Here is a 27,550-nt window from a genome sequence, read left to right on the forward strand (position 1 = left end):
TGCGAGAGACATAAATGTAGCCCTAGGAGAACAAATGTCCACTACCCAGAGGTTATAAGGGGAGCAATCTGTGAGTCAGCGTGGGAAGGGGCACCCTCGCCCCTGGATGTATAGACATGCCAACTATAACATTTCATCAGTGGTGAGGCTTAAGGTGTGATTAGAAAACTAGTTACCAGATTGAAAGATTGCTTTATACACTAACCACAATATTGAATGTCTGTTTTATACACTAGCAACAATAATGGTCTAATTTTATACTAGACATGAGATTTGAGGTATGCTAGGCACTGGGAGTCTATTTTATACATTATCCAGCAGATTAGGGTCTGCTGTATACACTAGCCACCAGAATAAACTCTACGTTGTACAATTGATACCATAATGAACTCTAATTTGTGTACTTTTCACCAGAATTATAAACGTATTGTATAGTAAGCACCAGAAGGGGTGGAGAGAGGCAACTTTATGAATGGTGACCCTGTGGGATGGTGGTCTGAGATTAATAGTATGCAGGACGTGGAGGTAACGTCTATTACTTTTACAGCCATGAATTTCAGTCATAATCAAAAATTTTAAATAAATGTTGAACAGAGCATATGCTCAAATGGACCATGTAAATGTATAAAGGGGGTTTGCACCCAGATATGTGCGGAGTCATAACGTAGATACAACCATGTTTTTCAGATCACAAATGTCTCCCACAATGTCAGGTCACATAAGTGTCATTCAGAGTGCTCAGTAAATGAGTAACATTCATCTCAGTGTAGAGGACTAATGGTGCCTAATGTTGTTTAATTTCCTTTAAGCGATGTGTGTACGCATTCATTGCAAGATTAATTATGAGCTTTAGATAAGTAATGGGAAGACACCAGGGGATGTGGTGGAGCAGTGGATGTGGGTGAGGTACAGAGACAGCATTAAACAACATAAGCTAAAGATTTCTAGTGGAAAAAAGGAGACTTCAGAACACATAAGAGCTGTAAACCATAAGACTCATCTGTCTGAGGCTAGGATGCCATGATGCCTTTCAGTCTTACCTTCCACAATCAACTCAATCACTTGGACGACCTCAGTTCCATTGGTAAGTAATGCTACACAACTGTAATATGCTGCGTTTGCCTTCTCCGCCTTCTTGATGGTGAGCTGCAGACTGTCAGTGGTCATGTATTCCTCGAAGTTTGAGGGCAATGTGATTACACTGTTGTTTTGCCTCCAAAACATTGTAGCTGCTGGGTTGGCCTTGAATCCACAGGTTATTTGGACATCTTTACCCTCCTCCACAAACATCTGTTGATCTCCAGTTAGTATGGGATCAACTACAAAAGGAAAGAAGATTGTGATGAAGTATAAAATATTTACCGTTAAGGTAACCTAATATACTATAAATGTTTACTATTGACTCCCGGGGAAAAAAATCACACTTCCCCAGGATCAAACTGACCATTAAAGTCCAAGAGGATCCTCTTGTAGGCCTCAAGCTAAAATGGTCTGTTTGGTATGCTTAACTAAAGACTCAAACTTGAGAAATGTCCCTTCATTTTGTTGCGATCCGCGCCCCGGCATCTGTGAGAGCCGGACGTGTGCGTAATTAACACATAATTAATTGGGGCATATTCAATTGTTGGCGTTACTCGGAAAAGTAATGCGGCGTGCGCACTATTACCATCATTACGGTAATAGTGCGCGTAATTACCGTTATTACGGTACCTTTAACGCTGGTTTTCAACTCGCAGCTCAGGGAGCTGCGAGCTGAAATCCGGCTTAGAATTACCGTAATAACGGTAATATTTTTAACGCCGCGGGAAACGCCAACAATTGAATATGCCCCATTAAGCATTACCTAGGGGCTAATTATCCTTGTGTGGAATCGGTCTTCTGATTGGCCACTTTGTGTATTTAAGGCAGGGAAGGCTTAACCTTCTTGCCGGTTATAACGTCCTGTGTGCTGCACATTTTGCTGACCAGCATTTGTCCCTGTGGATACTCTGCTATCTCTGATCTGATTCTCCGTTGTGACCTTTGGCTTTGTTTTTGGACCCTGCTTGAACTTTGAGTGCCCTGACCTCTTGCTCTGTGAACTGGAAATCCCTGCTCGCTGCCAGGCCTGACCCTTTGGCCTGTTTCTGTCTACGGACACCTGACCACCTGCTCCTATCTTGTTTAATGCCTCCTATCCATATGCTGCGCTATTGCATATAAGCTTCTACTACACTAGAGCTTAAGACCTGGGAGCATCCAAGTACCTGTAAGTGGAACAAGCTCTATGGGAATGGCAGCTGCTATAGGCAAAGACCTCTGTTTCCTGTTCTGCAAGCTTATATCAATAACCGTGAGCAGTAACACATTTTAACCTAAATACCCCAAGCTATACCCCAAACATCTCTGTACAGCATGCTTTTGTGTATAAAATGTGTTTTCACAGCCATGTGCCGCTATAGCTTTGAATCTTGGTGGGCCCTTCACAGTGGTACAAAGTGGCCTCAGAGATCTGAAGAGAAAACATATAACTAAACCCGTTACATTTACTGTGTATTTACTGTCCCCTCTAAATTCAAAGAATAAAATTAGCCATCATCTGGGCAGGTATAAATATGAGCAGGAGCATTAATGAGAATGTGAACATCCCATAAAGTGGTACCTACTGTGCGTACGTCCCTGCACGCACTGTAGGTGCCAAGGACAGCATCCTTCTCTGCTCCCACTCAAGCATCCCGTTGCTAGGCAACAGGATGTTCCTTCCGGGTCTCGGCCCGGCAGTGCGGGCGTATGCGCAAAACATCCGTGTCTCCCTTCTGTCGGTGGTCAGCTGTTCTGACTGCCAATTCCACTGCCACCAATGAGAGTACTCCTTATTCTATTTAAAACAGGATCTTCACTACAACATCTACTCACCAAATACTTTGCTGGTAGCTATCTGGGAGGGACATGACCTGCACGTCTCTTGCAGCGAACCCCAAACTCCCTTGCAGGGGTCCCTGGCGAAGACCAGAGGCGTGTTAAGACTCTGCACCTCCTAGCCTAGCAGCGCCAATATCAGCAGGTAAGACCACCAGAGCTATAAATCCGTGACACTAAGAAACTTTCTGTGATAAAATTAAACTGTGGTAAGTCTGCCAGCTTTCCTAACATTGGCTGAATGAGCACATGGGATTATTGTCACAAGATCTTCAACCTGTGCTAGTTAGTTCAGTTCCTAATTTACCCTGCACTTGATCTATAAGTCTCATAGGACTTTAGATCTTCATTGTTTGCATGCAAGGGTCGCCGTTTAGGATCACAGCTCTTTTTCAATATGGTGCGGCTGCTACACTGCAATACACACAGGGCTTCTTAGACCATCTGACACCGCTACTGGATTTGAAGTGCCGACTCTTGGTTGTAGCAGTGCGTCCTCTGTGCAGTGAGCCACAGGCTCAATTAAAAACCTGTTGCAATTTTTTTTAATCTCATATCATCTGTGAAAACCTGCATTAGGGAATGGCCTAATGCCCTGCTGCTATCTGTAGCCTGGCTGACTTTTGTGTTTTATTCTTGGCTCTCGACAACTACTCTTTCTGGTTTGACTCTTTTCTCTTAGGATGACTACCCTCTCTGGCTTTGATCCCAGGCTTTTGGATTGCTACTGGCTAATCCGTGTACTTGCTACTACATGAGTCCTTAGACTAATTCTCTGTATGTAATGGTACAGTTAGTTAGTTTTCACTAAAGACTTTACCTGTATGTTCCTGATGCAGGAATCCATCAAGCCAATGTTTACAAACATAAATCCTAGAGACCTGATACAGTACACATATTATAGCCCACATCTATAGCTTATTTAATTAATGCTTAAATCATTTTATCAGGAAATACTAGTCAGCAAAAGAGGGGTATAGTATTTTAGCTGATTTTCTAAAAGGTACGCAATTTGTCTTTTACTCAATATGTATGTTGTGATTATTACCTAATCAGGATAATTACGGAAAGAATATGTTAATGTTGTCAGGAGCTATTCTAATATCTGAATTAACTTATTAAAAATGTATTCCAGCAAATCACCTGATTTCTGTCACCTTAACTTAATTATTTATTCAGAGATACCCTGTTATCACAGTGAGCAATCATCCCCTTTTTATTACCCAGTTACGAGCTTCACTGATCCTAAACATATGTCTGAAATTCCTTTGGCCAGGAGTAGTTATACCTAAGTCACTCAAATTCATTGTATATTCCTTATTGGTAAAAGAATAGATCAAAGCAATACTTATTATAATGCATGTATAGGTGTAGGGGACCTACTCACATAGAACAAAGAGCTGTACGGACAATTTCATGCTGGTGTTACTCTTCAACAAACAGGTAAAGCTCACTCCATGGTCTTCAGCCGTCAGCTTTTCGATGCACACATAACTAATGTTCACGCTATTTTCAGATTTAATATCCACCTGCTGGGTCCCACGGTACCACATCAAAGTCTCATCTGCAGTGTTATCTACAACTTCACAGCGCATGGTCGCAGAGTCACTGACGTTTCCACTTAAACGGCCATTGGTTGTTATGTTATTCAATAATAGTTGTAGAGTTGTTGCTATAATTAAAACATACATGATCATAAACAAAATAGATTCATGGGACCCCGTCCCACCTTCATAAGATAATCCCGTCCCACCTACATGAGATATGGCCCTCTCACTCCCAATGTGGGGCTGTCAGGCATATCTTTCATGTGTTCTGGTCATGCCAGGTAATCCAACCGCTTTGGCTAGAAGTTTTTCGATTAGCAGAAAAAGTTACCAAGGTGCAATTAACTCCATCCCCGCTCATCGCTCTTCTCCATCTCTATCCCGAACAACTACCGAAACACCACAGATATGTGTGAGGCCATATCCTTATTGTCCCCAGGGCAGCAATCACACTAAATTGGAAGCAACTCTCCCCTTCCACTATTCATAAAATAGCAACTAAAATTCAGTTCAGCTATAGGATAGAGACATATGATGTCCCTTACTCTATGGCACCATCCTCGCCCATAGTCAAGTGGATGGCCTGGCATGTGTTCACCACAAAAGGTGAGGGATCTAAGATACTATGCCCATCAGACTAGTCGACCTCTGCCCTCAGAGCCGTAACTTTGAATTCTAGCTCCTGGGGCGAGAAAGACAAATGCCGCCCCCCCTAGCCCTCATCTTTAACCAAATGAACCTAAAATATTCCTAAACTGCGCCCCCCTTCAGTGTTGCGCCCTGGGCGGTCGCCCCTATCGCACAGCCCTAGTTACGGCCCTGTCTGCCCTTCCCGACCAACCTTTCCATGCTTCCCCATGTGACATATAATAATGTAATAGTATGTTTCAAGTTTATATACCTGCCTTGTCTCATCCCTCTCATTTGCACAAAATGTGAGTGGTAAAGATGCTATTGGACAATGCCAACATCCGAAGCATAAGAAAAAGCAAGCAAAGTGTTCGCAGAAGGCAAGGAATGAGAGGAATTCTATTCTTTCAGCTAATGGCGTTTTACAGCTGCCTGGTCGTGGTAAATTCCCCCGAGATTTTCAGCATGATATACAGTATTTGAATAAACTTTTAAAATTAAAAATAAAATAAAAAGTTGATGCCTAAGAGGTAAATAGAACAGCTGATGTAAAATACAAATTGCACAATAACTGAGGTGTTGCAATCTCATCCGGCACACCACTCCAGTGTCTTCCAATAACTTACCTGATACATAGAAACACATGACCACCGAAGTCCATAGGAGCCACTTATAAAACATTTTGTACTTTATTTCAAGCATTTTTGTTGCAATTGGCAATATACAGCAGATTAAACAGTTAAAAACAGTTTAATATTTTTCCTATCACCTGTTTTTTTTTTCTGAGCTTCTGAACTAATCTGTGACATCATTCCTATGCATGTAACTTTTTTTTTGTGGCAAATTACACCACACATATAAATGTAAATTCATCTTTAAAGAACCATGCTACCATGAAGCAGACATGAAACTTTTAATAACATAGGGATGTGCACTGAGATAATTAAGTGCAACACTGCCTGTGCATGCAAACTGTCCTCTTACCATTTTCGGTGTCTCCCTGTGAATGACCTGCATTGCAGAGTATTGTTATGGCAGCCAATGAGAGTTCATTGTAGTAGGAGCGGTATCACAGATAAAGGTACTGTTCATAAAGTTCGTGCACCTGACTGTTGGTGGGCTGGAAAGGAAACCAGCATGGCCTGGTTTTACACTATATGCAAAACTGTTTGTATGTTTTGAATGCTCTACTGTGTATTTAATAAGTTAACCTCACTCTAATATATAAATATATTTTTTTGCTTTGCTAGCACTGTAATTATGTATGATCTTGATAATGATGATGAGAAGTCAGGATTCTATATCCTCATTATATAGTGACAGAAACTGGAGATTTTACTTTGGCGATCACCCACCTGTTTCTAGATATGACAGGGAAAGGAGCAACACTAATATAAATTTCTTCATTGTCCCAAAAGCTGGTAAAGAGAAAAGGAGATAAGTAAACATTTTTTTTTCTTACTTTTCAATTTGCATTACATCATTGTTTAACAGAGACAATTTATTATCATTAATATGATATATCCTCAAATAAGTCATGAGTCATGGGACATGATCATCTATTCGTCTATAGAAAAGTGTACTGTAATCAGTGTTCTCAGGATAATTCCACCCCCCCTGAGGCTAGATAAGAATCTTATCTCAGGTGGCATCATTTTAGGGGTGGCAGAGATGACGTTCTCGCCTCCCAGCCTCTAGCCTAGAAGTGTGACATTCATCCGCTCCTGAAACCTGACTGTAGGAGTGTGACACCAATCACCAGAGCTTCTTGTGCTAGCATTGTGGTGGTCGATAGCGATTGAAGTGCGATGGCTGCAGGAGGAATTGCAGATTACTGGTGTTACACTGTCCTCCTTCCTGCAATTAATGAATGTAGTTACTGACGGACAATCACAGTGATGTTACCTCGGGCACCATAAATGGGAGCAACGCTTCTAAATGTACCAAAAATAAAATGTCAAAATAATGTTTTAATCAGTGTTGCAAAAACTAAATGAATGCTTTTGCCTCTTGATTTGATATTCCTATGGTTGCAGGTCTACTGTACTTGCAGATAGTTAGGTGTCACTTGGCGATGTCTCTTTTTTAGACGGACACCTGTGCTTTTTTGCCTTTCTTCTACAGTATTAATGGCTGGCCACCTCTCATTGTACAGTCAACCCTTGTAAACATCCATAAATTCTCTATCTAATGTACTTAGAAAATTCTATGTAAACCCTAATAAAAGAGTTATCTCTAATGCTCCCTGCTGGCATAGGAGGAGGTGATGTCCATCTAGTTGGGGATGGGGAAGAGAGAGGAGTCAGGAGAGAAAGCTAGAAAGGAAAGAATGTGAGAATCGGATATTGAGAGCGTGGGTGGATGCTCTGGAGGAATTATTGATTAATGATGTGCAATCTAGTACCTGCACAATGTTATCCTGTAAATAAATGCTTTAGAATGCATTTATCTCAGATGACCTGGTGCCCAATATTCTCACCATCTGTGTCTGAACACACCTTCACCTGCCTCATCTATATCACACCTGCATATGTAGTTTCTCCTGTTTACCCACCTTAATCTATATTACAGCTGGTGGTCAGCCTTAGTACACCACGAGTAGATGTCATGGATGACACAATACAACACATTTGGGGCTTGACTGCAAGGGGCGAAAGAGCAGAGTAGGGACGCTCAGGGGCTGGCTGGGCTCTACATCTGCATTGCTTTGTATTTATTGGAATTTTTGTACTGCCCTATATGCTGGGTTCTGTTTTATCTCATGCACTATGTACGGCTCTGCGGAACCTTTGTGGCGCCTCATAAATAAAATATAATAATAAATGTATTGCAGAATATTGTAAAAACCTACAAGTCATATTCAACTATCCTTATAAATCCCTTAAATCTAGTCACACTTATCATAAATAAATATCTAATCCTGTAAATTTAGTAATTTACAAGTAACTGATATAAAACAGGAACTATACCATGTTTTTTTTTTTATTTCTCTTAGTTGCATCCAAGAAATTCATGAGTGGTATTATGTAACTAAGCAGAATTCACTAAATCTTTTTTAGATGTACAAGTTCCCCATGTTCAAGGTAACTTATGGTGGCCAACTTAAGGGAAGAGATTTCATAGATCTAGAAGCATGCATAGATTGGTTTGATATATGTTGCCTCTTTACAAATGATTGACGACCTATACTAAATAAAGGAAGAATACACTCAGTCTAATATAAGCAAATATCCAATCTCTTACTTTTGATGAGGAAACTGGGGTGACTCCGAGTAGTTGTCTCCACGAAATGAGCACATAGACTTTCTTGGTGCTGTTCTTATTCTCTTAGAATTCTCTTTTGACGTCAGGTCAATGCCTGAGAAGTTACAGGTCAAGGTCTACACTTTATAGACTCTAAGTAAATATAAAACCACTCTCAATAGCATTCTGCTTTCTTGAGTGAAGACAAACTTGTTCTAGTTAATTTAATGACTTTGGGTGAGGCTTCTCATTAACTGAAAAATGCAAAGATTTCTGGCTTCTGGAATTATTTCTGTGTCATTCACCTTGTAAATGTCCACAGGAAAATATATTCCCTATTTTTACAGAAATTTTACAAACTTAATATTTATCAAAGTTTTCAATATAAATGCCATGCAGACAAAAATACATACATATACCTTCTGGACCACTCCTGGAAACACAAATACTGCAGGCTGAGAAATACTATAGCAGACATTATGTTTCTCTAATACATTGTAGGGTCACTGATTGACTAAATAACAACTCAAGTACAGTTTTAAAAACTTGGGCGTTATTCAACAAAAGTGGCTTTTGGGCTAGTAACATACATAGTTGATGAGGTTGTAAAAAGACACCAGTCCATCAAGTTCAACCTATTTTGGACCTCCTGCGATCCTGCACTTATATTTAAAATTGATCCAGAGTAAGCAACCGCCAATCTGTTTCAATTGTGAAAATCCCCTCAGACCCAATATTGCAGTCCTATTTTTACCCTATATCCACTATTAACCTTCACTTTAATTAACGGTCGTATCCCTGGATACACTTTTCCGCAAAAAATTTGTCTACCCATTTCTTATGTTTTTAATATCTTTATTAATACAATACACATAAAAATTATACATTTACCATCTCCACTTTCTATTCCTTGACCTCTACAATTCTTCCTCTAAGATTTCAAATCATTACATTCAATACAAAAGGGGTGAAGAAGGAAAAAGAAAAGGGTGGAGTGCGGGGGGAGGTGGTACTTTTCCGGTTCATTTATTGGCATCTCTACTCTTCCCATTTATCCTTTATACACATATCCTCATAGCTTCAACTTTTAACTCTTCTTATATTTTCCTTACATAAGCCTATCCATTTAAGTCAAATATTTTCATAATAGTAGTTTTTGATTCTTCAGTTAAAGATTCTATATATACTCCCCATTTATATTATTCCTTTTTCTATATCTAATAATACTGCCCTCCTATCAAAATAAAGCACTTATAATAGCTCTGCTTTCAATTCCGTAAGCAATGGGGAAGATGTTGAAATTCAATTTCTCAGTATTACCTTTTTTACTATTGTAACTATTATAATCAATATCTAATATGTAATGTTCTTATCAGGTAAATATTCTAACCATTCCTGAAAGTCTGCAAATAATAAAGTCTTATAACTTTTATAAAACATAGTATGAAAACTATAATTTATAAACATCATGGGCCTGATTCATTAAAGATCTTAACTTGAGAAACTTTTTATTTCAGTCTCCTGGACAAAACCATGTTACAATGCAAGGGGTGCAAATTAGTATTCTGTTTTGCATATAAGTTAAATACTGAGGGCCTGAGTCATTAAGGCAAGCAAAGGAGTAAATGTTCTCTGGGACAAACCATGTTACAATGTAAGGGGTGCAAATCAGTTTATTATTTTGTACATAAGTTAAATACTGGCTGTTTTTTCATCTAGCACACAAATACTTGCTAGCTTTATTATTACATTGAAATATAAAGTTGATCTAGGACATGCCCTACCCAAACTATAAATCTGCCTCACATTTTAAATTTACCTCCCCCTCCAATACAACATGGTTTTGCCCAGGTGCAAATGTTACTCCTTTTTTATGCTTTACTCTCCTTAATGACTCAGGCCCTGACTGTTTTTTCATGTAACACACAAATACTTGATAGATTATTTGTACACTGAAATTTAAAGTTGATATTTGTGTGCTACATGAAAAAACAGCCAGTATTTAACTTATGTGCAAAACAGAAAACTAGTTTGCACCCCTTGCATTGTAACATGGTTTTGTCCAGGAGACTGAAATAAGGATCCTCTTCATTTAAGATCCTTAATGAATCAGGCCCCATAACCTTATCCCAGAATCTTACTATCCTTTTACAGGACCATACATTATGAAACAGTGTCGCTTCAACATGTCTACATTTAGGGCAACTTCCAGATTCAGTACATATCATATATTTCCTCTGGTGTTGAGATATATATGCTCTATTAATCAATTTATAATGTATTTCTTGTAAGTTAGCCGATGTAAGCATTTTCATTTTCCCTTCCATATGGTCCAAAAAAGATTTCATTTCCTTTACTTCAGGAAAGTCTCTTTGCCATATCCTTTTAGTTTTGGACCATATCTTTTTTGGATCCTTCAACACTAATTTTCTATAAATAAGTCGAATCTTATACTTATTTTTTGTTAAATATTGCATTAAACTTCCAAATTCATCTAGTTGTTGTAATTCCAAACCACTTTTCATAACTGTCATTGCATAATGTCTGGCCTGCAAATACATATAAAATTGAGAATTTGATAGATTTTTCTTTTCCCTAAGTTGTTCAAATGTATACAGGTCACCTCCAGGATCAAATACATGTTTGATAGCTGCAATTCCTTTTTTTTATTCATATATAAAAAATAGTATTATCTAAACCTGGGCTAAAATCAGGATTACCCCAAAACGTTATATACTTAGTATAAACACTATCCCGGTGATATAACCTTGTTATTACCCCCCCATGCTCCGTAAGTATATTTAAATAATATATTCTGTTGTACACTTTTGGGAATCAATGCTTTTGATAGATGTAATAAGGCAGCTCTTAAATATGGAGCAAATAATTCTTCTTCAAGTTCTTTATCTGTATAATGTTCTTGATCTAAAAGCCATTCTAGAGCAAATCTAAACAAAATTGACCTAGAATAGGCCAATATATCTGGCAATCTAACCCTTTCTTAAACATATCTATTGAATCTGCCATCACAACCTTCCCTGGCAGGGAATTCCATATCTTGACTGCCCTTACTGTAAAGAACCCCTTCCTTGCTGGTTGTGAAATTTCCTCTCCTGTAACCTTAGGGGGTGACTGCGTGTCCTGTGTATTGGGGTAAAAAGTTCCCATGAAAGTTCTCTGTATTGATCCTTAATGTATTTGTATATAGTAATCATATATTCACTTAGACACCTCTTTTCTAAAGTAAACATGCCTGAACTGGTTAACCAGTTTAAAATGATGTAATTATTTAATTTTAAATTCTGTAAAATATGTTTTAATAATAAGCTGGGATGATATACCTAGAAGGGACCTAAGGAGCGCAGTGGTAGTAGATCGGCAAATATATTGAACAAAGTTAAAAATCTATAGCCACCAATTTACAGTCTCTTCTATTCAGCCATCTGAGGGGGGACAAAGCCTTTTAGCATGTAGTATTGGCCACAGGTTAGCTGAGCTCTGTGATATCCACTCCTCAAATCAGCACATACAACCTCGCAAACCTTGCAAAAAAATCAGTTTTCCAGAATCTAAACGGCAATCATACCTCTTTAGGTCCAAAGACAATTGGCTGTTCCAGTACAATTCTTCAGAGCACACTCAGTCAGGGCCGGGACCTTCAAATATGGCTAATGCTGAGTTGGAAGAAAACATCATCACCCTTTTCAGAAGCCTGCCGCCTCAAGAATCAGATCATGATATAATTGAGACAATACTCAGACTGTCGAGACCTAAAGAAGAAAACTCCCTTTGCGATAACCTGGGAAACAAGAAGTCCAAAGTTTCTGTGACCTAGGGCCCGTTTCAAGTGCCCCCCAGATGCCTCGGGGGGGGAGTCCTTGAAACTACTTTTTTTTTCTTTATAGCCGTAGCGCGGCCAGCGGCATTATTCATCAAGCCAGTGACACCCCCGCCTCCGACTGTCAGCTCTTCAAGGAAATGTTATGCTGTTAGCTGCCTGCTGTCACTGTAGTGCTTCCGTGGCGCGCAGTGATCTCCTTACTGAGAAGATCTCGTGATTGTGAGACTATGAGACATAGTCTCACTCTCACGAGATCTCAGTAAGGAGATTACTGCGCACCGTGGAAGCACTACAGGGAGTGACAGAAGAATGCCTGCACACAGGACAGATTCACAAGAGGGGAGGGGGGGGCTCACAGTATCGTTAGCCCAGGGGGCCTCCATTCCCTTAATCCGGCCCTGGTGCCCAGAGTGTCTGTACCTGTATTTGCGTACCCAGAGTGTCTGTACCTGTATATGCGTGCCCAGGGTGTCTGTACCTGTATATGCGTGCCCAGGGTGTAAGTACCTGTATATGCGTGCCCAGAGTGTCTGTATCTTTATATGCGCGCCCAGAGTGTCTGTACCTTTATATGCATGCCCAGAGTCAGTACTTTTATATGCGATATGCATGCCCAGAGTGTCTGTACCTTTATATGCATGCCCAGTGTCTATACCTTTATGTGTGCCCAGAGTGACTGTACCATTATATGTGTGCCAAGAGTGTTTGTACCTTTATATGTGTGCCCAGTGTTTGTACCTTTATATGTGTGCCCAGATGTGTGTAGTTTACAAAGCCTTCTACATTGTACATGAATGCATACTTACATTACCCCCCCTTACATAACAACAGCGATAATACTTATATCTACAACAAAATGGTCACTTACAGCGCTGAAAGGGTCACACATACAGGGATGCCAGCATCAAACACAAAGCTGTAACATAAAATTGAAATAGACATAGAGCAGTAAAGTCCCAACAGTAAAATGGGGTATCCACAATATTAGGCAGAGAAACCCTCTTCCAAGTGTGTTCCAGATAGTCAAGTATAGGATAACCACGTGAAGGGGCCCCCCTCGGCTGTATGCTTACAAACTGGTTTCTTTAAACACAGCACATCAATCAAAGCTCAATGAGGATGCTGACTGCTGACCATTTTGTTGTATATATTTGTTTGGGGGAGCAGGTGGCTCCTCTTATGGTGACTTAGGCTGCTTTTTGGTTATCATTAGCGCTCATTCTTGATATTGCCAATATAACAGCGATAATACTGTCGCCATGGTGAATTACGTCATGAAGTCGAGCCAGCTTCTTACTTGATTGTGATTGGCTGAAGTCGCTTTGAAGAGGCGACGTCATCGCTGACGGTCAGGAAGGAGCCCTTCAGAGTCCTCATGTCGGGGTAAATCTTGTTGGGATAGTCAACATAGATATGCTGACTACCAATGTATATATTAACGTAGTGCCCACACACACTTTCTATTAACATAGTGCCCACTACATACACACTATATATTAACATAGTGCCCAAACACACACAGACTATATATTAACGTAGTGCCCACACACACTATATATTAACATAGTGCCCACACACACTATATATTAACATAGTGCCCACACACACTATATATTAACGTAGTGCCCGCACACACACTATATATTAACATAGTGCCCACACACACACTATATATTAACATAGTGCCCACACACACTATATATTAACATAGTGCCCACACACACTATATATTAACATAGTGCCCACACACACACACACACAATAAATATTAACATAGTGCCCACACACACTATATATTAACATAGTGCCTGCCACAAATGCCCAACCTGTCTCAGATACAGCAATCTGAACAGCTGGCCATGACTGGCGTCACCTTAGTCACTTAGCAATGAAAACAACTTTTCTGCCACCACAAAGGATTTATTGTGGTGTCCTTACGTTCACCAAAACCATTTATTAATGTTTCACACTTAGATCACATACACAAGTAGCATGAGCCTCCCTGGGCTTCGTAAGTTCACAAAGAATCGAGGAGAACACGCTAGATTAAATGTATTTAATCTGAAAAATGTTTCCAAGGCTTAGTTACAAAAAAGTTATATACGTTGATCAAATAAGTTTCAGAGATGAAATAGGAAACAAAAAAAGAGTTGCTACTTACTAATTAAGAGTGGTGTGTGTAAGGTTACACAATTGAGAAAGATGGGACATTTCAGTCTTAATAGACCCCCTCACAAAAATGCACACTGTAATGTCTAAAGCAGATTTTAAACCCTTCTTACATGCCTCTTCACCCCCACCTTAAGAATTACATTTTCAATTAAGTCAAATTGGTTCCCAAAATGACACAGAGCTTTCCAAAGTGAGTTATGGATGTCCTGAAATCTGGAATGTTCACAGGGCCTGAGTTTTCACCTCTGCACGTTCTGCTTGGCTGGTCAGGTCCACATCCTCTGCATACAAAAAAAACTCCTCAGAGATCATTATCTATCCCTGGGTCTGGCTAATTTCAAATGATTATTGACACTTGCAGAGGTTCAGACTCATGTCATTTAGCAAAGCACACGTTGAGATTACATTACAAGGTTACATACAATATACATTGTCATACCTGAATATTAAGGGAAAATAACAATACTACTTAATAGTCACAGTGTTCACACACACTATATATTAACATAGTGCCCACACACACACTATATATTAACGTAGTGCCCGCACACACACTATATATTAACATAGTGCCCACACACACTATACATTAACATAGTGCCCACACACACTATACATTAATATAGTGCCCACACACACACACTATATATTAACGTAGTGCCCGCACACACTATATATTAACATAGTGCCCACACACACTATACATTAACATAGTGCCCACACACTATATATTAACACAGTTCACACACACACTATATATTAACATAATGACCACACACACACACACACTATATATTAACATATTGACAACACACACACTATTCATTAACTTACGGCCCAAGAACACACACAAATATAGTAACTTACTCCCGACACACACAATATATTAACTTACTGCCCACCCACACACATATTAACACTCCCCCCCACTTACCTTGTTCTATTCGCGTGCGCTGTCTGCTGAACTTGACACATGGGACGGCACCTGTTACATGGTGTGCATTCCATGTCATACCGCGTGTATTGCAGATTGGCTACACATAGTGGAGGAAGGAAGTGCAGAAAGATCTGCGGCCAATGATAGAAGGTGGCTGGTCCCAGAGTAGGGGCCAGCTCCCAAGTAATAGAGACTTGGGCCGGTTGTTATACCGGCCCAAAAACGTGATTTATACTTACGATAAATCTTTTTCTCTGAGTCCATCTGGGGGACACTCCTTAACCATGGGGTTGAGTCAGGGGGAGGAGTCTGGCACCCAAAGAGTTAACTTTTTTCAGCTGACAGCATATCACCCCAACCAATTCCCCACATACCTCAGTTTGATTACCAAAGCCCTTAGGATGATAGGCCAATCAACCAAGACACACCACTCAACAGAGGGGGGAGTGGAGATAAAAGAAAACAACGAAAAAGATGGGGGGGATCGCAGTGTCCCCCAGATGGACTCAGAGAAAAAGATTTATCGTAAGTATAAATCCTGTTTTCTCTTTCATCCATCTGGGGGACACTCCTTAACCATGGGGACTTACAAAAGCAATCCCTCTGAAGGATGGGACCGCTCTGATCTCCTTGCACGTAGAACACTACGGCCAAATATATTAAATTGGTAGAATTTTGTAAAGGTATGGATTCTGGACCGAGGACCAGGTGGCTGCCCTGCACAGCTGGTCCGCCGTGGTTCCATTACGAGCAGCCCAAGACGCCCCAACCGACCGGGTAGAATGGGCAACAATACGCTTCGGCACAGGGAGATTAATATGGACATAAGCCTCCCTGATAGTCAGGGTAAGCCATCTGGCAATAGTTTGCTTAGATGCTGGCCATCCCCGTTTGGAAAAGTCAAACAATACAAATAGAGAATCTGTCTTACGTATCTTTGCAGATCTCTTAACATATATACGTAATGCCCTCACTACGTCCAAATATTTGTCTTTGTTCCAGGAGTCTGAGGCTCTTCTCTGAATACTGGAACAACTATATCCTGATTAATATGAAAACCTGAGACCACCTTAGGGAGAAAGGACGGAACAGTCCTTAAAACTGCTCTATCCTCATGAAAAAACAGATAAGGTTCCTTGCAGGATAAAACTCCCAGCTCCGAGACCCTTCTGGCCGAGGCGATAGCAAGCAGGAAGACTGTCTTCCATGTCAAGAACCGCCACTCTGCTGAGAGTAGAGGTTCAAAGGGAGGCTCCTGCAACATGCTAAGGACCAGATTAAAATCCCAAGGCTCCGCAGGATGCACGTAGGGCGGCTGGATGTGAAGCACTCCCTGTAGAAAGGTCTTAACATCCGGAAGCTCCGCCAGCAGCCTCTGGAAATACACTGACAAAGCAGATACCTGAACCTTTAAAGTTCCAAGTTTAAGCCCTGCCTCTAAACCACACTGTAAGAAGGCGAGAAATCTATCCAGACTAAAGGTTTTAGAATTGTAAGACTTCTTCTTACACCACTTTATATATATATGCCAAATACGGTGGTAAATTCTGGCTGAAACTGGCTTCCTGGCATTCAGGAGAGTGCCTATTACACCCCCCGAGAAACCTCTCACTCTCCACAGACTGGATTCTAAGGCCATGTCATTAAATACAGCTGGTTCAGCCTCTGACGCAAGAACTGTCCCAGGGTCAGCAGATCTCTTCACAGCCTTACTGGCAGCACCAGAAAGACTGGACGATCCTCCGGACTGACTCTCCACGGGACCCTGTGGGGCAGGTTTTACCTGCAGCCCCAAGGCGTTGCTAGGACGTCCACTACCAGTGGATCCCTTGTTCTTGCGCAGAACTCCGGGACTTCCCTGTCTCTTGTTCGGTTTTTGTCCAGCAACCACCAGCTGAGGACCTACCTCCTCCACTGGTAATTCGAAAACGGGAATGCTCCTCTGGGGTGGAACCCTGCACAGGGTAAGGTTGTGAAAAATGTCACCATCTTTCCCAGCAGCTTCAAAGACCTGGCTACTGACAGCCTCTTGTCTGACAGGATCCTGCATGTCCACTCCATCTAGGACCTCAACTTGTCCTGTGGAGACAACATTCTGCTGCATACTAAGTCCCTCACTAGTCTCAAGAAAGTCATTCTTAGACAAGAGATTCTCTTTGACCCTTTCAGACTCCAGAAGTTCGGTCATAGACTGAACAACCCTTCTGGCCTTAGCACCCCGAATGGGTGTGACTAAAACCTTTTCCCTTACTGAAAATTCTAAGCCTGTATAGCTTAGTTTAAATGAAGCAAATCGACAGCCCTGAGCTCTTTCTGATTTGACAGAAGTCAGCGAGGTAATTTTTTTCAAAACCTGAGGTGAGCTGGTCCCATGAATTCTATCACGATATTCTGGGCCTACTCGTCTACCGAGGACCCTGTCTGCTGCTGGGCAAACCCAGAGGTGGGTGGTAGTCATGCTGCTGGTCTATCTGGCAGCTTGGCGGAAGAAGCTCTCCGCTCCGCAGGGGCAAAGGATGACCTTCCCCTATGGGACTGTCTCCTGGATTCCACGGCCCCTGGATTGGTAGTCTGGCCTCTGCCAGACCAACCCCCGTAAGGAGGCTGTCTGAAAGAACTAAACCTAGGCCTAGCCCTAGGTCTTGGAGTATTTACAGGCAAGGACGACTTCTTGCCCCCTGAAGCCTGTAAAATCCAAGAGTCTAATTCTGGACCAAATACCATTCCACCCGTATACGGGATGGATTCTAATGATCTTTTAGACTCTGAATCCGCATTCCAAGCCCTTAACCATAACGCCCTTGTAGCTACTACAGCTGTAGCTGAAATAGACGAAGCTATGGAGGCCGAATTATGGGCCGCTTCATATACATAGCCTGCTGCCTCCTTAGCTGCATAGCCAGAGGCAGTAAATCTGAATCCTGCAAGGCAGACTCTAACTGCCCTGCCCAGACTTCCATGGCCCTAGCTACCCAGGTAGAGGACAATGCTGGCCTGAGGCTAGTACCGGCGGCCGAGAAGATCGACTTTAGCAGGGACTCTAGTTTCTTGTCAGTTGCGTCCTGTAAGATCGCTGACCCGGGTACAGGTAGTGTAGTCTGACGAACCAATCTCGCCACAGGTGCATCCACCTTTGCCACCTGTTCCCAACGGGTCATATACTCCTCCTGAAGGGGATACAGTACGCCAAACTTCTTTGGCATAGAGAACCTCTCATCTGAATATTTCCAAGAGGCCTCTACAATATCCCTCAACTCAGCTGAGGGAGGGAACCTGACCACCTGCTTAGAAGCCTTCTTAAAGAGGGAGCGGTCCAAGGACTTCGTCTCCTCTACTTCAGCAAACCCCAGGGTCTGACGAACTGCTCTTACCAGATCGTCCATACCCTGGTGCCTAGAGTTTCCTTCTGACTCTATAATGGACACATCTGAATCGTCCAACAATTCCCCCTCCTCCTCTGAGGAACTCTCAGAGTCTGACACTGACCACAGCGCTTTAGCTGTTTGTCTACGTCTTTTAACACTACGCTTGTGTCTGGGGTTCTCCAGTAGATGGGTAAGCCGGTCCAGGCCTTTAGCCACCGCTGACCAACCCACCTCTCCGATCTGGGAAACCCCCGGGAGGGCTGGAGAGGGAAATAAACCGACCCCTGGGGAAAATGACTCATCTGTCATTCCTGCTGTTATACCCTGAGAAGCCACCGATGTAGATGGGATCTCAACTGGTTTAGATAACAGACTTACAAGGGTATTAACTCCCTGTGTTAAGGCAGCCGCCCACTTAGGAGGATCTACCGTTATGGTGGAGGTGTCTATAGGCTGTTTCACAGGAGCCACAGTGCAGGCCGCACAGAGCCCCCCCTGATCCAGCCGTTCACGTGTTAATTTAACATTACATTTTAAACAGACATTATGTTTGGTACGTGTTGTTTTGCTTTTATCTGCCATTACAAGATAAGAAAAACTGAATCACGTTTCAAAATTCACAAACACTTCTCCAAATTATCAGAAAATACAGATTAGGTTATTTAACATATCATAGTATTTCTGATTTAAATAAGACAGGCTTGGAGAACTCTATAGTTTTCTCATAAACAACAGTTCTCTCAACACATCATTGTCTTTTAATATACATGTCTACACATGCACACACATACACACAGAAGAAAATAAAAGTGATACTCAGCGGGGAAGATATGTGTCAACAGTGCACTTCTCTTCAAATGACTGCTGCAACTGTCCTCCTTTTGAAGCTTGGCGCCAAAAGGGATCTTCCACGCGCTCACTCAGCAGGGGGGGGGAAGCGGTGTTCCTCAAACACATTCCCCTTCCACTGGCTCTCCTTCTGTGTTATTTACTTTAACAGTGTTTTGCCCTTTCTGTTATATTAGGGGAAAACCTGTTAGAATGTGTTCCCCGCTAGCGCTATCAATAGCGCGTCATCCTCAAGAATTCACTGCCATCCCATGGGAGGAGGAACTTGGTATACTCCAGCTGGCTTCCGGGGAACCTCAGCAGTAAAGGCGCTTCCTGCCTAATGGCAGCGCCCGTCCTGCATCAGTGGGGAGAGTCTCTTGCCGACTGCTTCCCGCTGTGAGAAGCGTTTCACCCTCTCTGTCAGCGGCCCCCCCCCCCCCCGACAGACGCTTCTCCGAGTCAGCTCCGTTGTGCACAGAGCCTCTCGCCGCTATCAAAAGAAAAAAACTGCCAAAGAAAAGGAAAAAACCTATTACCAGTGAACCCTGTTCACTGTCTCTCTTGCAGCTCTTCAGGTGCGACCTTCTTCCAAGGGCACCCAATTCAAACTGAGGTATGTGGGGAATTGGCGGGGGGGGGGGGTATTTTCTGTCAGCTGAAAAAAGTTAACTCTTTGGGTGCCAGACTCCTCCCCCCGACTCAACCCCATGGTTAAGGAGTGTCCCTCAGATGGATGAAAGAAAAATAGATTTTTATCTGTCCGGCCCGGGCAGCATTTGCCCCCCTGCCCAGCCCGCCCTTGCCAATACACCCCTGGCGCTACTGATTAACATCAGAGATGTTTGGGGGAAAGAAAGGCTTTGAGTGGTCAATTGTTACTTGGCTTTCCAGTAGGTAAATAGTACCTATACCTTTTTAACCAGGGCCCCAACATTCCAGGATCTGGCCAAGCAGCAACTGAGCTTAAGACGCCAGCAGCAGGTCAAGGTATTCAGAGCAACAAGAACAGGCAAGAGTGAGTAGGACAGTCTGCCAACTGTCTGATTCTGGTGGGACAGTCCTGGTTTTTAAAATATCCCATAGTCAGGATTTTGTTATTACTTCAGGGACAGTCGGAAGCTATATCTAGCTTCCCACTGTTTTTCCAATTTGCTCCTGCCAGCAGCTCTTACCCTGCTGTGGTGCTATCTCAAGGAGGTATACTGCTCACACTGCTGCTCGATCATGTGAGCGGTCTATCATCATCAGTGTCATCATCAGTGGGCTCAGCAATGCCGAGTGACCCACTCTCCTCTCAATAGAGCAGCATGGCGGTGTCTTCAGGCCAGCAATGGACTATGCATAGTTGGGAGGCTAGAGTGGCAGTGCTGGGCCTCCTCAAGCCAAGTGTCACTATGGGGCCTGATGATAGGGATAACATATACCACATATGCTTTCCCTTATCAAATATGTCCCCCACCCATTCTCCCCTTGTCACATATGAGGAGGGGACCCAAGCATTACTCTTGCTCAAAGGCTCTGTTCACACCATGCCGCCACAGTAATTCTATATCCAGGCTATATCAAGCAGTGAAAAAAAATAAAATGATATTGTTTCTTTATAGCTGCCTGTAATGTTTGTGTATCACCTCTTCCTTAGCACAGTTGTTAAGCACCTGGGGCCTGATTCATCAAGGCATGCATACTCAGGGCAATGTGTGTTTGTTTTAAAACACACGTAAATTGTGTCTGCGCACTCCCAAATTCAATAAGGAATGGATCTCAATATATGTGCGCTGATGAATTCGGGGGTAGGTCTGCTGTGCTCTACTACACAGGACACCGCAGGATACGTCCAATACCTATGTGGATTTTAAATTTGCAAAGGACTGCACAGAAAAAAAATATATTGAATTAATGTCACCTGTTAATAATATAGGCATTAATGATAAAACAGTAAAAAGAAAAAAAAAATCACATTCGCCCCCCCCCCCCCCCCGAAATAGTTTTTAGGATGTTCCTAATGTCTACGGAACATAAAATACAAGATTGTAAGCTTGCAAGCAGGGTTCTCTTACCTCTCTGTCTGTATGTATTTCCCAGTATTGTTTTAATAATGTTTGTTCCCAATTGTAAAGCGCTACGGAATTTGCTGGCGCTATATAAATAAATGATGATGATTATTACAGTTGCTCATAATTGTAAACACATGTTATAGCATACATATGAGACTCATCACTAGTACTCAGAACTTAGATTAGCCCTGTAGCTGGAGTAAGAGATACGACAGCAAAACACGTAACGTTGCAAAGTCAACAGCTTCAATCAGAGTTGGCAGTGTGCACGCCCTTATTATAAATTGACTACGGTCGAATGCCCGTTCCCCGTCCCAAAATTATAGGCTGTAGTAAATGTTCTTTGCGTACGAAGACGGAGCAGACAGAGCTGCATTTACTAGCATATGGTCATGTTATGATTTTGCATACGATATGCTCAGAATTGGCAGATACGTGACTCGATGGATCAGGCCCTAGATTTGCAAGGTGTTGGCTGGTCACGCACCATCCACAGGATGACCACGCCCCCTAAGTGGTGTCACATGCTATTATGTGGGCCTCTACCATTGGTTTCCCAGGCGAGCTCTTGTTTAAATAGTGCAGTGCATGATGTATAGTGATATTATATACTGTACGTCATGCATTGCATCATAGTGAATGTTTGATTTATGTACTTGGGTATATTGCATTTCAGCTGCACTGCAGTACACACTATTTGACTGTCTTATATATTTTTATATATATATTATGAAAACAAGTTATATTTTGTCAATTAAACAAAACAAATCTGCAAGTGCCAGCACAAGCCTTTGTCATTCTCTACAAAGTATGCCTCCCTATACTACCATATAAATGGAATTACACAGAATTACCCCTTGTACTTTAAGAGAGGCATATTTGCATATATTTTTACAGGGAATATTGCCTGAAAATACTTTCTAATTATTGTAGTGAGGTTTTAACAGACTAAAAATAAATAACACATTTTACCACCAGAAGGAGCCACAAGATCATTCTGACACCAGACTGAAATGATGATACTTTCTGAAATGCTGACACTTTCACAATAGCTTAGTGTTGTGATTCAGAAAGTAACATTAAGCAAGCATTGTTTTCTATTAAATGCATTTTGACAAGTTTTTCACTTGATTATTATAATTTTTACATGTTTATTCAATGTTTAAACAATATGGAGTAATAGGTCAATATACTTCTCTGTGTCACATTACCGATTCTCTGGTGCAAAAACCAGTGTTCCTTATATAGGGATGACTGGAGTTTCTTATTTCAACAAATCCACCCCAAAACCAGTAGCAATTTGTTTTTAATCCACATGCATTAAAACTCCCTTAAGCTTCATGCATTGCTGAACATTGAAGTCTCCATAGGAGCATATTTCTGTACCAACGCAATTGATGAAAGATAGTTTTCAATCCTTGTCGTATAGATAAGGATTGAACTATCTTTCATATTTATCAAAAAAGTAACACAGGGACAGCAGTCACGATAAACTGCTGTCCCTGTGAAGTCTAACCGTTATCTTATCACTGCATCTTCGTGCCCAATGATCAGCGCGAGCCACAGCAGACTTGTTCGCATGCTCCATAGTAAAACTTTCGGCCATGTGCACAAACTTCCCTGCACTTCTTTGTTGCAGAGAAAAGTGTGTGACATTGAGGGGTCATGTGATCCCTCCACACACACGCGCAGTGAAGCTCTGCTCTTCGGAGCAGAGCTGAAATATAGCAAAAGCAGTAACATACGCCAGCCTGAGCTGGCGTACATTAACACAGGTGCAAAAGTCTTTTCATTCATTCTTGAATTGCGGTACATAGCAGTCCCCATAGACATCTATGGGGACTATGTATTTCAAAAAAGAGCGCAAAGCAGCAGATATCTATGATATCTGCTGTGATGCAGCAATATACTTAGTTTTGCGGCCATTCCCCGCCGTTTCCAGTGAATTTAGAGGCAAAAAATGTTTAATAAATAAGCCCCGTAGTAATCTATTGGAACTGTGATGCTGCTCGATATTTGCCTAACCAGAAGATTTCTGTGAAATCTCCTCCATTAGGCAGTTAATGCATGGCAAACATACTTAAAAGATACAGAAACAGTAGTTTCTGCAACTGTTAAGTGGTCAAATAAGCTTGATGCATAGACCTCAAAGTCCTCGCTGGTGGTGCTGTATGCTGTGTGATTTCCACAAGTGCACCTAGAATTTTGTTAAAAAAAACAAAAAACAAGCTGATCCATTGATTTATAACTGGTGAAAAGTGTGCAATAAGGGGAGAAGCTCACTGCAAATGCAAAAGCAAAATACCCCTGCACTCAGATGCCAGACAAAAAAAACAAAACACTTTAACACCTACCTCTTATATTATTAAAAAAGAAGCAATAGAGGCGGTTCGAGCACTAACTAGCCTTGGGGGGTTCATTATTACTACAGCCTATGCACTCCACTATACCTCATATGTTGATTTGATGCTACACTATTCTAAGGATCAAACCTCTCACCTCTCCCCTCTCCACACACGTTTTGATGTCTGTACACACTTTTGAAGATTCTATTGTTTAGAGATCCTGTACTTGTTCTGTCTCTTTTTTTCACAGTGATTATGATGTCTTTATGCAGTGTTGTCTTGATTTTTACCTTTTCTTCAATAAAAACACATTATACAAAATAGAAGCAAAGTACTTGTAATAGGATGGTCCTAATGCTAATTAATGAGAGTACCACATTAGGATACTGTGAATTAGTGGAGATCAGTTCTTGTCCTAAACATTTTTGGCATTTTGCACCTTCCTGTTTGCCTGATGTAAAATAAAGTTTTAGTCATCTCCGGGCCCTGTAGCTGCATCTGCACCCGCTGGTTTAGGTACTATTCTGTAAAGCTAGGTGCATAGTACTAACGTTGCCAAAGTCTTCCCACCAACAGATAAAAAAAAAACAACCCGCCTCAGCAATGCCACCATATTGCTCTGTGAATCTATGCGCTTTGATGGAAATATAACCAGGACTTCCCTGCACCACTACCGTTTCGCAATATGTAAATATAGTCCTGGAGTTGACCTGCTGTGAGAACAGAAACCTTTTCACGCACACCCAACCTAGAGATCCTATTGGCCATGTATATGCCATAGGTGTGTCCTCCAGCCTTGGCGTGGGTATATGTTGTCATTCTGAAATGTCAGAAGAAGGGAGGTCCCCGAATTGTGCCAATCACAGCACATGCAGGAGAGGACGGAAGTGGGGCATAGAGCGTCATAACTCAAGGTAGAGAAAGTGGTCCATGCCGGAAATGGGGCATTGAAACCGGAAGTGGTGGTTTCTAAGTGATTTGGGACGGTTGCTATGTGCAGACAGGAAGTGGGGAGGCGGGGGTGACGGAGATGCTGGCAGCTCGTCAGTCACACTGGGACAGAATGGCGAGTCCCGGCCGCCTGTCGCTGCTGGTCGCGATTCTGGTCTCATCTGGGTTAGTCACCTCGGTGTTCGCGGCCACCGTTAAGAAAGCGATGGAGGAGAGCCAGGAGACGTACAGCCACTACTACAACCACAAAGAGCTGAGCGAGCGTCTCAACCTCCTCGCCCAGACGTACCCGGAGCTCACCCGGCTCTTCAGCATCGGCATGTCGGTGGAGGAGCGGGAGTTGTGGGTTATGAGACTGACCACCGATCCTGATGCGGCTCCTCCGGACCGGCCGCAGTTCAAGTACGTGGGGAACATGCACGGGGACGAGACGGTGTCCCGCCAGGTGCTGGTCTATACCATCCAGTATCTGCTGGAGAACTACGGTCGGGACCCGCGCGTCACCCGGCTGCTCAACACCACCGACATCTACATCATGCCGAGCCTCAACCCGGACGGCTTCGAGTGGGCCCAGGAAGGGGACTGCAGGGGGGATAAAGGAGGCAGGGAGAACGGCAAGCACCTGGACCTGAACCGCAACTTCCCAGACCAGTTCTCCAAAAAGCAGCCGCCCGACCCCCAGCAGCTCCCCGAGGTGGTGGCTATGATGAAATGGATCCAGGGCAACAGGTGAGCAGAGCCTAAGGCTGATCAGATTGTGTGTGTGTGCTACACAGGTTGTGGACACCTGTCGTGGTGTGTGACGGGCACAGGTTGTGGACACCTGTCGTGGTGTGTGACGGGCACAGGTTGTGGACACCTGTCGTGGTGTGTGACGGGCACAGGTTGTGGACACCTGTCGTGGTGTGTGACGGGCACAGGTTGTGGACACCTGTCGTGGTGTGTGACGGGCACAGGTTGTGGACACCTGTCGTGGTGTGTGACGGGCACAGGTTGTGGACACCTGTCGTGGTGTGTGACGGGCACAGGTTGTGGACACCTGTCGTGGTGTGTGACGGGCACAGGTTGTGGACACCTGTCGTGGTGTGTGACGGGCACAGGTTGTGGACACCTGTCGTGGTGTGTGACGGGCACAGGTTGTGGACACCTGTCGTGGTGTGTGACGGGCACAGGTTGTGGACACCTGTCGTGGTGTGTGACGGGCACAGGTTGTGGACACCTGTCGTGGTGTGTGACGGGCACAGGTTGTGGACACCTGTCGTGGTGTGTGACGGGCACAGGTTGTGGACACCTGTCATGGGGCATCTGTCCCCTGTGCCGATCCCATAGTGGGCTACCTTTGGCTGTGTGAGGTCACTGGGCCACTTGCATTTTTTTCCTTTAAAATGTTCCTAATGGGCTACTGAGTTGAGTCTTGACCCCCAGACTAAAATTTGTCAGCCCTCCCCTTGTGATAGGCACAGGTTGTGGCTCCAGTCATAGTGTGTGATAGGCACAGGTTGTGGGACCCTGTCATAGCGTGTGATAGGTGCAGGTTGTGGGACCTTGTCATAGGGTGTGATAGGCACAGGTTTTGGGACCCTGTCATAGCGTGTGATAGCCGCAGGTTGTGGGACCCTGTCATAGCGTGTGATAGGCGCAGGTTGTGGGACACTGTCATAGCGTGTGATAGCCGCAGGTTGTGGGACACTGTCATAGCGTGTGATAGCCGCAGGTTGTGGGACCCTGTCATAGCGTGTGATAGCCGCAGGTTGTGGGACCTTGTCATAGCGTGTGTTATAGGCGCAGGTTGTGGGACCCTGTCATAGCGTGTGATAGGCGCAGGTTGTGGGACCCTGTCATAGCGTGTGATAGGCGCAGGTTGTGGGACCCTGTCATAGCGTGTGATAGGCACTGGTTGTGGGACCCTGCCATAGCGTGTGATAGGCGCAGGTTGTGGGACACTGTCATAGCGTGTGATAGCCGCAGGTTGTGGGACACTGTCATAGCGTGTGATAGCCGCAGGTTGTGGGACCCTGTCATAGCGTGTGATAGCCGCAGGTTGTGGGACCTTGTCATAGCGTGTGTTATAGGCGCAGGTTGTGGGACCCTGTCATAGCGTGTGATAGGCGCAGGTTGTGGGACCCTGTCATAGCGTGTGATAGGCGCAGGTTGTGGGACCCTGTCATAGCGTGTGATAGGCACTGGTTGTGGGACCCTGCCATAGCGTGTGATAGGCACTGGTTGTGGGACCCTGTCATAGTGTGTGTGTGAGAAAGCAGCAGATGTTGTGAATTTTGAATGCTGTTAACTTTTGTTGTATAAACTGTCCCCCAGTACAAATTGGTTTAAACCATTTCCTTTCTATTATTATTATTATCTTTGACTTATAAGGCGCCACAAAAGGTCCGCAGCGCCGTACATTACATATACAGAAAACAGAACCAAGACACATGATACAAAAATATATACAAACACAGGTGACGGGGTAAAGCAAATCAGATTATATCTGGGACAGATAGTGAAAGGGATGGTAGAAATCAGCGAGAAGAAGGCCAAAGCTTAAGAAGACAGGGAAAACAGGGCTAGGGAAGCAGGCCAAGAGGTACAGAGGGTGAAGGAACAGTAGAAGCAGCACACAAGGAAAGAGGGCCCTGCTCATGAGAGCTTACATTTCCTTTCTATTGTATAAAGTTTATTTTTCCCATATATACAAACTGGTATAGTAAAATGATTTACATGCACATCTCTCCAGAA

General features: G+C 43.0%; 2 protein-coding genes across 2 annotated transcripts in view; one reads left to right on the forward strand and one right to left on the reverse strand.

The window, feature by feature from the left end:
• The window catches only part of TMIGD1 (transmembrane and immunoglobulin domain containing 1), a 48,283-nt gene extending 23,294 nt beyond the window's left edge, over positions 1-24,989 (reverse strand). The window contains exons 1-5 of the mRNA XM_075196896.1: positions 24,251-24,989; positions 8,319-8,433; positions 6,431-6,493; positions 4,286-4,570; positions 1,041-1,319 (exon numbers count right to left, since the gene is read on the reverse strand). Coding sequence (XP_075052997.1) covers positions 1,041-1,319; positions 4,286-4,570; positions 6,431-6,482 — 616 coding nt within the window. The 5' untranslated portion in view covers positions 6,483-6,493; positions 8,319-8,433; positions 24,251-24,989. The remainder of the gene's footprint in view (positions 1-1,040; positions 1,320-4,285; positions 4,571-6,430; positions 6,494-8,318; positions 8,434-24,250) is intronic.
• CPD (carboxypeptidase D) overlaps positions 24,854-27,550 on the forward strand; it is an 86,839-nt gene continuing 84,142 nt past the window's right edge. Inside the window, exon 1 of the mRNA XM_075196888.1 lies at positions 24,854-25,543. Coding sequence (XP_075052989.1) covers positions 24,894-25,543 — 650 coding nt within the window. The 5' untranslated portion in view covers positions 24,854-24,893. The remainder of the gene's footprint in view (positions 25,544-27,550) is intronic.

Source organism: Mixophyes fleayi, chromosome 2, assembly GCF_038048845.1.
Source record: "Mixophyes fleayi isolate aMixFle1 chromosome 2, aMixFle1.hap1, whole genome shotgun sequence".
NCBI lineage: Eukaryota > Metazoa > Chordata > Amphibia > Anura > Limnodynastidae > Mixophyes > Mixophyes fleayi.